This window comes from Eubalaena glacialis, chromosome 13 (assembly GCF_028564815.1).
Source record: "Eubalaena glacialis isolate mEubGla1 chromosome 13, mEubGla1.1.hap2.+ XY, whole genome shotgun sequence".
NCBI lineage: Eukaryota > Metazoa > Chordata > Mammalia > Artiodactyla > Balaenidae > Eubalaena > Eubalaena glacialis.
The window spans coordinates 87,372,806-87,388,330 of NC_083728.1; the positions used below are offsets into that span (position 1 = coordinate 87,372,806).

At 43.7% G+C, this 15,525-nt stretch overlaps 1 protein-coding gene across 2 annotated transcripts; it reads left to right on the forward strand.

The window, feature by feature from the left end:
- Window positions 1-7,130: 7,130 nt before the first annotated feature.
- IFT22 (intraflagellar transport 22) lies at window positions 7,131-15,392 on the forward strand. Of its 2 annotated transcripts, XM_061207953.1 has the most exons (5): window positions 7,131-7,251; window positions 8,989-9,065; window positions 9,193-9,282; window positions 9,935-10,137; window positions 10,915-15,392. In XM_061207953.1, the coding sequence occupies exons 1-5, from the start codon at window positions 7,213-7,215 to the stop codon at window positions 11,061-11,063; spliced, it is 558 nt and encodes a 185-aa protein (XP_061063936.1). In that variant the 5' UTR covers window positions 7,131-7,212; the 3' UTR covers window positions 11,064-15,392. The 2 variants fall into 2 exon arrangements, with proteins under 2 accessions (XP_061063936.1, XP_061063937.1); XM_061207954.1 differs by lacking the exon at window positions 9,193-9,282.
- The last annotated feature ends 133 nt before the right edge of the window (window positions 15,393-15,525 follow it).

Below are 15,525 nucleotides of genomic sequence, written 5' to 3' on the forward strand. Positions count from 1 at the left end.
GAAATTATTCAAACCAGCCAATCCTAATCCTGCTGACCCTGCCTTACCCTCTCCTTCCCACAGAAACCACAATAAAGGCTTCTGCCCACAATTTTCTCTTGCTCCCTCTGTCTTTCCACTGACCCTGGTGCTTCCCCACGTGGTCCCCCATGGGGTGCTGTGCACCCTCCTCTTAGGAATTGTGAGAACAAACTATCTTTCCAATTGCAACCATCTCCTGATCTGTTGGCCTCACCAGACCTGAATAATAAAGACGACATTTCAAAACAGCTTTATATGAGGGTGGCATTCTTTCAGAAAAGAAGGCTCTAGAATCATCTTGGTTAAATTTCAGATTAAAGTCTGGCCCCGGAAGAGACAATGCATCAAATCTGAAACTGCATTAGGAAAGTAAATCTTTCCATGAATACATAAATGTTGCACACTCCATAACACAAACCCTCTAAGCAATCCACAGGTGTATCACAGTGTTTCCCAGGCATCGTCAGCTACAGTTTCACATGCCTACATGATCTAATTTGCTCCTAAACAAAATCTCAGTGTGGGAGGCGAGTTAATGAAGACTTCTTTAGGTAATGAATGTGGCTGGAATTTGCAGCTACCCGTTGACTGGACAGTAGCCTTCATTTCAAGCAAACAGAATCTGGAGCAAACTAAGTCGAGAAAGCAGGAAATTAGCTAAGTTCAGCAAGAGTGAAAAAACTCTCTATGAAGAAATTTCAACAGGAATATATCATGTGTTAGTCAAGGCATTAACTTATTTGCAATAAGTTAAACATATAAATGCTCCCTCCTCTAAAAGGAGGGGGGAGGGGTACAGCAAAAGTAGATTAGTGCTCAAAAGGTACAATCAGTATAGTGGGAAAACTCTTGTGATCAAGGGCATGGAAAGAGTGCATCAAAAACATCACAAGTGTTATAAAGATCTGAGAGTGTTACAAGTGATGGTAATTGCCAGATATCAACCACCTAATGTACCAGGAACTGGGCTAGATTGCTTGTACGTCTTATCTCATTCAATCCTCCTAGAAACCCTATAGGATTGGTCTAGGAACGCCATCTCACTGGGTGAGACACTAAGGTTCGGTGTTATCTATTGCTACGTGACAAATTACCCCAAAACTTAGCACCTTAAAGCAACAATAAACATTTATTATCTCAGTTTCTGTGGGTCAAGAGTTTGGGAGTAGCTTAGCTGGGTGGTTCAGGCTCAGAATCTCTCACAAGGTTGTAGGTAAGATGTTGGCAGAGCTGCAAGTCATCTGAAGGCTTGACTGGACCAGGAGGATCCACCCAGGATGGCTCACTCACATGGCCAGCAGGTCGATGACAGTTGGTAGGCAGGAGGTTTCAGTTTCTCACCCCGTGGGGCTCTCCACAGGGTAGCTTGTGTCCTTAAGACATGGCAGCTGGCCTGCCCCAGAACGACTGATCAAAGAGAGTGGAAGACAGAAGTTACAGTGTCTTTTTATGACCCAGCCTCAGAAGTCACATATCCCTCACTACCCTGTTGGTTACACAGGTCAGCCCTATTCAGTGCAAGAGGCACTACACAAGAGCATGAAAACCAAGAAGAGATAGTCATGGGGCCATCTTGAATGCTGGCTCCCACTGAGCCCAAGAGTATAAGTAATCTTCTATGGATCACTCAGCTACTTTCGAATCCCGGCTTACTCCGAAATCAGCGCTCTTTCCACCACACAACTGCCTCCCCAAAGCCTGCATGCAGGACACTGCCAAATGAAGACAAAAGGTCCTAGTTATGCCACAGCCCTGTTTCATTGTTTTTGCCAAAAGTTTTATCTTCAACCCCCTGGGAATTTTTTTTTAATACATATATTGAAAGCATAGCTCAGGCTTTCTAATGGGAATTGATGAAAAATAATTTTATCTTATTGACTTTTCCCTAAACCAAACTTGCTGAACCTTATCCTTGGCTAGAGCTTTTTAAAAGACAATAATAAAAATAAGGGATGCCTGCATTAATAGAAGACAAAATACTTCCAGGTTACAATCCATTTTGTGATCATTCTTATCTTTGAGAGTTCATCCAAATATGTTCAAATCTCTATGTTGTAGGAGGAGGTGATTGAAGGGCATTTTTATTCCCTTGAATAACAGGAAATCCATCATTTACTCTTTAGTAATAAAAACTGCATGTGTAAGAATTGGGACCATGGAAGGTCAACTCAAATTAAAGATTTTATGACAGGGAGGTTATATTAAATCTTTTCAACAATTTATAGAAAGGATTTGAAATACGTCAAATGTATTTCTTTAAGTTTTTTCAAGTGAGAGGTTTTATTGCATCAAGTCACAGAATCAGGAGAAAAATTACTCTTAGGTCATCCAGGTCTGGTCCCTGCCAATGTCATATTGCTCCCTTCAGGACCAAAGGCTGGGTATTAAGCTATCTGAAGTCAACCTCTTCTAATTAAAATGAAAGTCATAAAGCAAAGTATTTCAGTAATCTACTATAATAATACTCCCAAATTTATATAGTACCTATATCCAAGAAATGTAAAGCAATTCACAATTTTTATTTCTCTCACCTGGAAACAAAAACTAAAGCCCCCAAGGCAAGTATAAGGGAACTTTCATTAACTTACATATTTATAGAATAAATGAATGTGCACGTGTATGTGTGTCTGCATGCGTGTGTGGGGAGAGAGGGAGACGGAACTGAAATTTATTGAGCACCTACTGTGTACCAGGCTTTGAACTGGGTCCAGTGGACCCAAACATGAATAAGACCCTTCAAAGAAGTCACAGGTTGTTAAGGGATGTAACATCTCCCAGTAAGGCTCAGGAAACACAGGGGCTGAGGAAGCCCTGACTCTGGACCCGACACAGCTGGTGCAGACTGAGAGGCAAAGCCATTTCTGTGCACAGAGGACACACAGCATCTTTTCACACAGAAAGGAGAACCACTACAAAGCCTCATGGCTCCTGCCTCCTCCCTGACATCAGTTTAGGGTATGGACTCATCACGTGCCTTTTAGTAATAGCTCCAGTCGTGAATTAAAATGAGATTATATTTGGAAAAGCACAAGGTGAAAGGCACAATACAGGTTGGTCTCCCCATCTAGACTCGAGCTCCGTGTCTTGAGCAAGATGGTAAGATAGTAAATGTATAGGAGTCTACACATTTTTCAAAACTCAAAGAATACTTAAAATAGGTATACTCTATTGTATGTAAATTATAACTAAATAATGTTAATTTTTTTAAAAACGACAGACTCAACCAGAAAAGCATATGCTCTTCCCTCTTCTTCTTTCCTTAATTGCAGGCATGATGCCTGGAGGCAAAGCAGCCATCTTGTGACTATGAGGTAACAAGCATGAGGACAAAGACTAAACCTTAGGACAGCAGAGAAAAAAAGGTGTAAAGAACCTGGTGCATGAGGCCATTTTTGCGCTGCCGTACCATCTCTAGACTGTCAACCTTCACACTAGAATACAGTTTTGTTATTTCAGTCAAATTAATTCACACCCAAAATACAAAGCCCCTCCATCCAGATTATTTCCACTCCATCTTCATTTTTCATCAACTGAGAATGCATCACTCCTCTTCCTCCAGAACCCCAATCTAAGGATTCAAGCACATAATCTTCAAAGGTGCATTGTGAAAACGGGGGCCTACCCAAATGCCAGGGGATACAAGTTCTCTGAAGACTCATGTCTCACTTGACCCGAGATGAGCAAACAGCACGCTCTTCAAAGAAATTCTCCCTCTCTCCCTCTTCAACTTCATGACTCTTTGATAACTTCCAGGTGATGTGCTTAAGTTCTACAGAAAGGGACTAGACTCCGGGAGACACTCAACACCTATTGTCAGCCTTTAAAGCCTCAGCCAAAATTGGATAGAGTCACCTTTTAGGAACCTGTTACAGATCTCTATGTATTTAGAGCCTGGTAGAATGGGGATTTATAAGATGTATGGAGAAAAATATTGAACAATGCACCCCAGGTTGTAATCATAGCCTCTCCGTTGGGAGTTTACTCACTGTCTGTCTCTTCACTAGAATGAAAACTTCAAGCGGTAAAGAGGGAAAGGGAGAGGTCAAGGGTGAGGTAAGGGAGCCAAACAAAAAAGAAAAAGGAGATTGCACCAAAAGAAAGTAAACGCATGATCATATTTAGCCATTTTTACAAAGCTATATGTATGTGTGGTCACGTGTTTAAAGATAGTAAGTGAAAAGTATTTTTAAAAAATGATCAATGACCTCCACCACATCTGATGGTTGATTCTTCACCTTCCTTGACTTCTCTGGATCTCTTGGAAGCATCTGACAAAATGGATCACTCGCTGTCTTGCAACACCATCCTGACTTGGCTTGCATGATGCCACACTCTCCTAGTTTCCTTCCTGCCTCTCTGGACGTTCCTTTTCAGCTTTCTTTGCCAGATTCTCCTCTAAAGAGCAGAGTGTCCCAGGGCACTACCTGTCTACACTTATCTTCTCTGCCAACACTTACCCACTAAGTGTTCTCATCTAGTCCATGGCTTTAATGGCATTCCACATGCTGACTGATATCTCGTCCAGATTTATAGCTCTAGTCCTCACCTCACCCATCAGGTACAGAATCTTATATCCCATTTCTCCCTCAACAACTAGCAGGCATCTCAAAACTAACATAACCAAAATAGAACTCTTAATCTCCCACCACAAACCCTGCCCCAGTCTTCCCAAGTCTGGAAATGGCAAACATTATTCATGTCAATGAATAATGACATTCATAAGTCAATGTCCCGGGACTCATCCTTAACTCCTCTTTCTCTGACATCTAATCCATCAGCAACTCCTGCTACCTCTACCTTCAAAATGTGTCCCAGATCCAACCTCCACTGCTGCCCTAGCCAAACCCCCATCATCCCTCTCTTAAGCTACCTGAATACCCTCCTAATTGCCATGTATGCATCCACACTTGTCCCCTTTGTTCCACACGGCAGCCAGTGATCACTTTTAAACATAAATCAGATCATGTCAATCCACTGCTCAGAATCTTCCATGATGACTTTTTTGGCTGGCCAGTTTCCTAGCCAATATCAACTCCCCATCCCCACCCCCACTCCCACTCTGTGCCCCACTTCTTGGGAAAAGAAATGTGCAAAGCTACAATCTATATTTCCCAGATTCCTTTGCAGTTATGGAGGCTACATGACACAGTTCTAACCAATGAGACAGAAGGAGAAATCACTGGATAGGGATTCTAAGGAAGCCATTGTTTTCCTGAGAAAAGGGAGTCTGTAGTACTCTATCTCTTTTGAGCTTTGCTCTTCTCCTTTGTTCCTGCCTAGAAAGCAAATACACAAAGGTGGAGCAGCCAAAAGACGTCAGGAAAGTAAGGAGAAGGCAGCTGCATCAGCCCTTGTATGCCCATCCTTGGATTCTTTGTTAGGTGAGAAAATAATAAATCCCTTATTTGGTTAAGTTGCTGCGGTGGAGTTTCTATGACACATAGCCAAATACAATCCTGGCACAGGCTTCCAATCACCCTTAGAATGAATCCCCAAAGTCTTATACAACCTCTCCAAAAGTATCTCCTACCACTCTCCTCCTTACTCTTCCTGCACCGGTGTCACAGGCCCTCTGGGCTATTTTTGGAACATACCACGTTTATTTCCACCTCAGTGTCTTTGCCCTTGCTGTTCTGCTGGATTGCTCGTACCCTAGATCTTTCACATGCTTTATTTGCACCCTCTCTTTACTCAGTTTTCTGCTTTAATGTCACCTCTGCACCAAGGTGTTGCCTTGACTACTCCATCCAAAATTGGCTCCTTCACACTCTTTTAACTCTTTAGTGATTTATTTTTATTCATAGCGTTTACCAATATCTAAAATTGTCTCTACCTGAGAGTACTTTTTTATTAACTTGTTTACTTAATATCCATCTACTCCACTGGAACGAAAGCTTCAAGAGGTACGGGCACATCCCCAGTACCTAGAAGAACACACAGCAGTCATTCAAAAGATATTTATTCAATCAATCAGTTAAGGACATCTTGAACTTAAGGCAGACTCTTCCTTACAGTTCACCTTGTATTTTTTTTTTTTTTTTTTTTTTGGCTGTGTTGGGTCTTCGTTCCTGTGCGCGGGCTTTCTCTAGTTGCGGCGAGCAGGGGCCACTCTTCGTTGCGCTGCACGGGATTCTCATTGCAGTGGCTTCTCTTGTTGCAGAGCATGGGCTCTAGGCGAGCCGGCTTCAGTAGTTGTGTCTCGCGGGCTCTAGAGCGCAGGCTCAGTAGTTGTGGCGCACGGGCTTAGTTGCTCCGTGGCATGTGGGATCTTCCCAGGCCAGGGAACGAACCTGTGTCCCCTGCACTGGCAGGCGGATTCTTAACCACTGAGCCACCAGGGAAGTCCCAGTTCACCTTGTATTGCAAAAAAATGCAGTTTGGTATTGGATTTATTTTGGTTTTGTTGTTGTTCTTGTTATACTAGCACTTTTGGGGGACTAGCGTATTTTGTATTGGCACCCTTAGCATACAATTTCATGGCCTCACCCAAATTTCTGCACCGGCTCCGCCTCCGTAATTTAAAACTGACCTAGTGACTGAATTTAGCAGCAATGCGTTCAGACACCTGCACTGCCCGTGAACAAGGCCGGGGCATTATCATCCTTTTGGCTTCTCCCAGATTATCCAAATGACGGTGAGTGGTGAACCATAGAGACTCATTTTCTCCCTGACCTTTTCTAGACTGGGCCAGGGATATGATAAATCCGTTCTCAGTGTGGACAGTATCATGCCAGAGTGATATAGGCGTCAGATGCCTGGTTCTAACCCCACCTCACCAGCTACTTGGCCCGTTTGAGCTCTCGGGGTTACGGGGAGGAATAAAGGAGATTTGGGACCCCGCGAGCTCTGCGGGCTCCCCCGCTCACAAGCGAATCTGGATCCGGGTTTTTTACTTCCCTCCTACCCTCTTGCTTTGCCTTGCAGCCCACCTCCAACCCGAAACCCACGCCGCCCACCAGGCAGCCGGCAGACCACCCCAGAGCCCCTCGGGCGCCCGGCCGGTACCCAATCCACGGCAGAAACCCGCCCACTCCCGTCGGCCCCCGCGACCGCTCCCGTCTCCATGGGAACGAAGGCAGCCAACCGGCGCGGCGGCTGGCGCGGCGGCTTCCTCTCCGCCCTGACGGCGGCGAGGACTGTGGCAGCGCCTGGGGCTCCGGCGGGTCTGCGGGCTGCGGGCCGCGGGCCGCGATGCTGAAGGCCAAGATCCTCTTCGTGGGGCCCTGCGAGGTGAGGCCTGGGCCGGCGGGGCGGCAAGCGGGGCCCGGGAGGGCGTGGGGCCCAGGAGCCGGGAGCGCAGTCCCACCGCGCCCATCCTGTGCGCCGCTGGCTTCACCGTGAACTCGGTGTTCCCAGACCTCGACCCGGTTGTACTAAGGCCCGAAGGCCCAAGGTAGTGAGTGGCGTTATGGAATCAGAGCCTAGATCTCATGACTCTCCTTTGCGCCTGTGGGTGTCCCTAATGAGATATGTCTGTGGAACAAGAAAACCAGGAGGAAAGACTGAACTATTACCTGGTCTTGGAACTATTAGCTTTTCATGTGGGTGGTGATGGCGGGGGATTAAATCTACCTGTGTACTTCACACCGTACACAAGAATAAAATTCAGATGGACCAGAAAGCTAAATGTGTAAAAGAACAATTGTGGAAGTAGTAAATGAATAACTTTCCAACTTAAACACCCATCAGAATTGCCTGGTGGGCAGTTGCACAACTCGCTGGTCTTATCCCAGAGTTTTGATTCAGTAGGTCTGGGAGGGACCTGAGAATTTGCATTTTGCTGATGCTGGTCATCCAGGGACCACTTGCTGGGAACCACTGTAGTAGATGAATATGTGGAAAGCTATGTTTTTAATCTTGTGACAGGGAAGGTCTTAAACACAACACAAAAATGAAGAAGGCTTAAAAGAAATGACAGCAAAGTTAAAGCCAGGGGAAAGTATTAGCAAAATGCATGACAAAGAAAGAACTCATAGGTAGAACATACAGGAAAGTTTAAGAATCAATAAAGAAAAGAGAAGCAACTCAAGATAATGTAGCAAAGTCTGTGCACAAGAAATACAACTGACCAATAAGTATGAAAAGATGCTCAGTCGCACAGTCGCAGAACACAGAACAAACAGATGGCACTTATTTGCTCATCAGTTTGGATGAGAAAAGTTTAGAATATTGATAACATGCAGTGTTAGAATGCTTTCAGGGAAAGGAGTATTCTGGGATTGCAATTTTAAATGTGCACAGCTTTTAGCGTGGCAGTTACATTTCTCAAAAGCTACTGTAGCTAAAGACTCCTCCACGTTCCCCATGAGTCCTATACAATATTGAACAGATGGAAACACCCTCGGTGGCCATCAATGAGCAAATGTCTGAATAAACTAAGGTACATTCTTACTTTGTGCAGCAGTGAAACAAAATAAGGCAAATCCATGTAAACTGACACAGAGAACTCTCCAAGACGTAAACTGTTAAATAGGCAAGTAACAACAATATGCTCGGAATTATGAAAAGCAAAACAAACATAGATACCTTTTTTAAATGGAAATTCTCAAACATATACAAGGGGAGAGAGAACAATGAATCCTAGTATCCATTACCTAGCTTCGACAGCAAAATGATTTCTGCACATACACATCTCCCTCTCCCTTACTACTCTTCTAATTTACCAGCCTTTCTAGTCCTTAAATGTGCCACGTCCATTCCTGCCTGGTGCCTTTGAACTAGCTGTTCCCTCTGCTTGGAAGCAGGTAAAGTCACCCAGCAGCAGATCCAGCACTGAAATCTGTGCTCCCTGCAACCCAGAGCAGGCTGTGCCCACCCAACCAGAGAGAGCCCTCTGCCCTGGTGATCTCAGGGTGGCCGTGGCCTCTACTGCATCCCACCTGGGTCCAAGTTGGCTATTGGAGGGCCTGCTTATGGTTTACTTTTCTGCTTTTCAGCAACGATCTTTCACTGTCTTCACTTTCACAGAGTGGAAAAACCGTTTTGGCCAACTTCCTGACAGAATCTTCTGACATCACTGAATACAACCCAACCCAAGGAGTGAGGTGAGCCCTGACCAATCCGCGTCCCACGGAGTCCCTGACCATCACCCGCCCCTGACTTTGGTGCTGGTGGCATCCGCAAAGTATAATGTTTCCTAAGGAGAGGTGCTGCTCTTGTTCTTATGTTTAGGATCCTGGAATTTGAGAACCCACACGTTACCAGCAACGACAAAAGCACGGGGTGTGAATTTGAGCTCTGGGACTGTGGTGGCGATCCAAAGTACGTTTCCTTTAGAGCATTTGCTCCATCAAATGATTCAAAAATCAGCTGCCTGCCAGGCACCTTGGACTTGGGCCTAGCGAGCGCCCTTCCTAGCATGTGTTAGGGGCTCCATCAATTACTGGTGACATGCATTGCTCTTGAAACTTTAGTGACTGGGTTATGATATAATGAGAGGTCATCTATCCATGATTAATACTTAGACATTATTTTCAAAGTCCACAGTTAGAAACCAGAATCATTGCTTATACGTGGAATCTAAAAAAAAATGGTACGAGTGAACTTATTTATAAAACAGAAATAGAGTCACAGATGTAAAAAAAAAACTTATGGTTACCAGGGGGGAAAGTGGCGGGGGGCTGATAAATTGGGAGATTGGGATTGACATATACACACTACCATGTATAAAATAGATAACTAATAAGGACCTACTATATTAGCACAGGGGACTCAATACTCTATAATGACCTATATGGGAAAAGAATCTAAAAAAGAGTGGATATGTGTATATGTATAACTGAATCACTTTGCTGTATAGCGGAAACTAACACAACAGTGTAAATCAACTATACTCCAATAAAAATTAAAAACAAAACAAATGCAGAAACCAGAGCCACCTACCCTTCACGCTGCGTCCTTTTCTGCCATGCAGGTTCGAGTCTTGCTGGCCAGCCCTGATGAAGGACTCTCACGGGGTGGTGATCGTCTTCAATGCTGACATCCCAAGCCACCTGAAGGAAATTGAGATGTGGTATTCCTGCTTCGTCCAGCAGCAGTTTTTACAGGATACTCAATGTCTGTTAATTGCACACCACAAACCAGGCTGTGGAAGTGACAAAGGAAACCTGGCTTTGGGTAAGGAGCCTGGACTTCTCCTTTCTGCTGTAGTCTGAAATGCTCTGGGCATTTGTATATTGCCCTGTGTCTTGGAAACCAGCAGCCCTGTGCAGTTAAAGAGCATCTGCTGTGTCCTAGACATTGGTTTTTCTTACCACGTAAATCAGAACTGCTGGGTTGGAAGATCTGCTGTACCATCCAGGCCAGGATGCAGACACTTTAAAAGTAAGCAGACACTAAGAGGGGAAAAAAACCTGGTTTTAGCCACTCATCGGTACTATTAGGGACACTCTTTCCTGACTTGCCTTTAAGCTCCAATTTGCATGTGACACACACCATTACAGCGGTGTCAAAGTGATCATAAAAAACAACTCAAAATTCAGAAATGCCTTCCTCTGGTGTAAGAACAAAGAAGGCCTGGAAGTGGCTTGGAGAGCTGTGATCCTGTTGCCAGGTGGCAGTGTGATGAAACCTTTCTCTGTTAAATTGTGTCAAGCAAGGCACAACTTTATTTTTGGACTTGGGAAAGTTAAACAAATTGGCTCCTGTAAGACTCAGGTCCTGGGACTTCCCTGGTGGTCCAGTGGTTAAGACTCCTCGCTCCCAATGCAGGGGGCCCGCATTCGATCCCTGGTCAGGGAACTAGATCCTGCGTGCCACAACTAAGATCCAGCTCAGCCAAATAAATAAATAAATATTTTTTTAAAATAAAAAATAAAAGACTCAGGTCCTTTGGAGCTAGAAATAGCCCCTCACTAAAAGTTCATGCCTAATTACATTATTTTCCTTTTTAAGCGCCACCCTTGAACAAGCTGAAGCTGGTGCACTCAAATCTTGAGGATGACCCAGAAGAGATCAGAATGGAGTTCATAAAGTATTTAAGAAGCATAATCAACTCAGTGTCTGAGAGCAGAGACCGGGAGGAGATGTCAATTATCACCTAACCGGCCTTCACCTAGACGCTTCCGCATCCCAAATGAAGTCAATTTCAGTGCAGATCTGAAATCCATCCACCTACTAAGGTTCTCATCTCCCTTTGGCTGTAGAAGACATTTTCCTTATTTGGCCAAAGGTAACAGTCAGCCAGGGAGTTGACTCATACCATCTATTCTCTGTCCTCAGTTCAGCTGAGAAACTCCTGTTGTTGAATTCTGATTCCTTTGCCCCAGATCTCTCCAGAGAGCTGGAAAACTGAGGTGGTTTTTTTTCCCCTTCACATTATGTCATACTGTAAAAGTTGTGGAATTGTAACTGTCATAGCCCAGTGATACCAACAGTAGTTTAATCCACGTAGGTTGGTTTAAATGTGATTTTCATTCCTTAATCTGTACAATTTGCCTAGGATATTTTTGAAAAATATTAGCATTTAACCTCTCCAAGATTTTATTTTTATTTAGATGCCCTTGATATCTGGACACCATATCACACTGGAAGGTGGAATACATATACATCCCCTAAAAACGTTTTTTATTATCTCAGGGGAATTTAATTCTTAAATATTATTTCATGTAATACAGGGAAAAGCAATGTTTTGTTGTCATAACAACCATTTGTAAAACTAGTCAAAAGATTTAATGCTCAGGATAAGCAAATATGGTGAGTTTATAGCTTATTGTACAAGTGAGTTTGTTTTAGTGATCTTATGAATTATTGTTCTTTCATAATTTGTACTTTTTGAATTTTTTAATACAGCCAACCTGAAAATATATTAAGTAGATCAAAAGTTAGATGTAGGGACTTCCCTGGTGCCGCAGTGGTTAAGAATCCACCTGCCAGCTCAGGGGACATGGGTTCCATCCCTGTTCCAGAAGATTCCACATGCCGCAGAGCAGCTAAGCCCATGAACCACAACTACTGAGCCTGCGTGCCCCAACTACTGAAGCCAGTGCGCCTAGAGCCCGTGCTCCGCAACAAGAGAAGCCACCACAATGAGACGCCCGCGTACCGCAACGAAGAGTAGCCCCTGCTCGCTGCAACTAGAGAAAGCCTGCACGCAGCAATGAAGTCCCAACGCAGCCAAAAAAAAAAGTTAGATGTAGGTCTTTTCAACTGAGAGTGGAAGAAAAGTAGAGACACAAGAGATGAAAAATATGCTTGGCTGCGTTTCACTCTTACAGTGAAGAGGGCTGAAATGCAGCTGTGTGGGCAGTCTGCTTGAGAGAGTGGTGTTGGCAGATAATGACAGTTCCCTGGTAATTTATTTATTTATTTATTTATTTTTACATTTTATTTTTATTTATTTATTTTTGGCTGCGTTGGGTCTTCGTTGCTGTGCGCGGGCTTTCTGTAGTTGCGGCGAGCAGGGGCTACTCTTCATTGTGGTGCATGGGCTTCTCATTGTGGTGGCTTCTCTTGTTGTGGAGCACGGGTTCTAGGTGCACTGGCTTCAGTAGTTGCGGCACACAGGCTCAGTAGTTGTGGCTGACGGGCTCTAGAGCTCAGGCTCAGTTGTGGCATACAGGCTTAGTTGCTCCGCAGCATGTGGGATATTCCCGGACCAGGGATCGAACCCGTGTCCCCTGCATTGGCAGGCAGATTCTTAACCACTGTGCTCCCAGGGAAGCCCCCCTGGTAAATTTAGGTTGAACTACAGTCAACTCTTAGTAAACTGCCTGGATTATCCGTGAGCACATTTTAGGCCCAGGTTAATTTCCTTCTGCCTGACCTGCTCTCAGTTGGAACTTTTGCAAGGAACACAAGATTATGTTAATGCAAACTGTAGTAAATCTTCTTTACGTAATAGCTGCAATAATAATAATTGATCTTGAGACTACAGCTCCAAAACAGAGATTATTTTTATCTGATTTTTAATGATTATCCAGGAGCTCAATAGAAAAATTAACCCAGCAGCTTTCATTTATGTTCATAGCCAGAGTACAACCCTTGTGAGCCCTTGAATCGAGAAAAATGTTTTAAAATTTAAGAGGCCACATGTGCACAGGTTACAAGAGACCATTTAGTGAAGAAGTCTCCCTGTCTTCCCTGTCCCCAAACCCCATTCCTGTGCACATACGATTGTGCTTTATTAATGGAAACAGTAGCAAACTATTCACACTTTTTTACAACTTTTTTCACTTTTTTTATTTGGAGGATTTGTGTAACTATATACAGAGCTGCCTTTTTCTTTTTTACAGCTGCGTAATATTCCACTTAATCATTTACTTGGGAATTTTATATTACAATTACTAACAATTTATGTTGAAATATTATATTTTTATTGATGGACATTTTAATGGCATTGAAAAACATGATTTGGGACACAAGTACGTTGAATGTGGAATTTTAGGGAAGTGGTTTCAACCATCAGCGCTTTTGAGGGAAGGATAAGACAGCTGGTCTTAGAATCCTACTTCTGATTTACAGTGTCACAGAACCATTTTCTAAGTGCACAATGATTTTTGCTGTGTGTACTGGCGTATGGTTAAAATTCCTTTCTCTGTATCACAGATGTGACAAGGCACATGAAAGCCACAGAAGCATGAAACAGCTCAGACGTGTGGGAAACTTGGTAGTGGATCGTCACTCAAGGATGTGTGGAGGAGGGAGTGTCTGAGTGAGTGAGGCGGAGTGTGTGGAGGAGGGTGGGTGTGCGTGTGGGTGAGGAGAGAGGACCAGGGGTCAGATGGTGAAGGGCTTCTTACACCCGGCCAAGGTGTCAGGGTTTGAGCTGCCACTGAAGGATGTTCACTGCAGGTTGATGTGGTCGGATCTCCATGGTAGAAAAGCCCCTCTGACCGCAGTGTGAGGGCTGGATCAGAAGGAGGACGAGTGTAGAGGTGGCGGCTGTCATTCTTTGGTTTGTGGCTCCATCACTCCAGTTCTTCAAGGCCAGCATCTTCAAATCTCTCTCTGCTCCATCTTCACATTGCCTTCGCCTCTGTGTATCTGACTCAAATCTCCCTCTACCTCATTCTTGTAAGGATACTTATAATTGCATAGGGCCCAGGATAATCTCCCCATCTAAAGATCCTTAATTTAGTCACATGTGCAAAGACGCTTTTTCCAAGCAAAGTATCATTTACAGGATGTGCACGTTACAGGGAGTGGGGCCTGATGTCTTTGCGGGCCGTTATTCAGCATACCACAGGTGCTGTTCACTGAGGCATTAATGGAAGAGGAGGACCAGGTTTTGGGGGGGTGACAAATGACTAGTTCAAGGTGACTCAGCAAGTTAGGGACAGGGACAGAACTGGATCCCATGCCCCCACTCTTTCCACTGTCTTGTGTAACTGGGCAGATGAGTCTACAAGTGGACCTGGCTAAGAGTCTCACCCTTTGAGACTGAACCTAGTAAAGCAATAACAACCACAGCAACAACAGCAGGGCAAATAACCATTTTTGGAGCTAAACCACCCAGAAAATGGTTTGCAAGTATGTTGCAGATAGATCTAGCATCATATTTCTTGAAACCAATCAAATGACCAAGTAGTATTCTGAAGCTCTGTTGTAAAGAAAATTACAACTTATATTGTAACCTGAATGTCCGTATCTCAAAATTGTTCAGGAAAGCTCCTGGAGATCATTATACATTTGCTGGAATACCAGAAGACCCTTATGTCCAAAGTGTAGGCTAAGTTGCTATAACAACAGATGGAGCTTTGCTGGTAACTGAGAACATATAAGAGTTAATAAAAGAGCAGTGCTCCTGATACCCATTGAAAAGGTAACTGCATTGGTACCACTTAAGAAAATCATTCTGAACTGTGGCCCTTCTAGATCTTGACTTCAGCCTTCCCCACCTGATTCCTGAGAACTACATGAATATCCTGGCCTTGGCTGATGCTTTTTCAACAAACATACTCTTTCCTCAGGCAAGAATTGAAGGATTCTACATTTTAAAAACCAAAACCAAAGAAATTAAATAAATGAGGAAGATGGAAACTCTGCTTTTGAATGTTAAGAAGAGATTACGTATTTTTGACTGTGACTTCTAAACGGCTTTATCAGTTAAATAATTCTCTATGTTTATGATCTGGGCCATTCTTCCTACCGAAGTTAAAAGCTAATGGAAATGTTCTGTCTGCCAAGTATTCCCACTTCATAAGGAAAGTTTCTTGGTGCTTTGATGTGGGCAACACCTCATCTGTCTTCTTACACGTACAGTTCATTCCTATCTGGGCTTTCTGATAGCCTTTAAAAGTATGCCTCCTTTCTCTAAAGCCTCAGGCAGATTCACTCCACGCTTACAGCTCTTTGGATCAAGTGTAATTATAGATCTTAGACTTTCAAAGTGTTGTGTAAAAAAAAAAAATCTATTAAGACTGTTTATAATCCTACCGGAGTTTTGTGATAAGTAATTCATACAAGAACCATCGTGTTTTTGTTTTTTGTTTTAATCTTTTGTGCGACTTTACAAGACCTGGAAAACACCTAGGTATGAATTAACCAGATCATGTAATGAAATAT

Coding starts and splice junctions, on each gene's coding strand:
- IFT22 (XM_061207953.1), top strand. CDS start 7,213: ATGCTGAAGGCCAAGATCCTCTTCGTGGGGCCCTGCGAG. Junction 9,283..9,934: donor GACTGTGGTGGCGATCCAAA/GTACGTTTCCTT, acceptor TCTGCCATGCAG/GTTCGAGTCTTGCTGGCCAG. Junction 10,138..10,914: donor CAAAGGAAACCTGGCTTTGG/GTAAGGAGCCTG, acceptor TTCCTTTTTAAG/CGCCACCCTTGAACAAGCTG.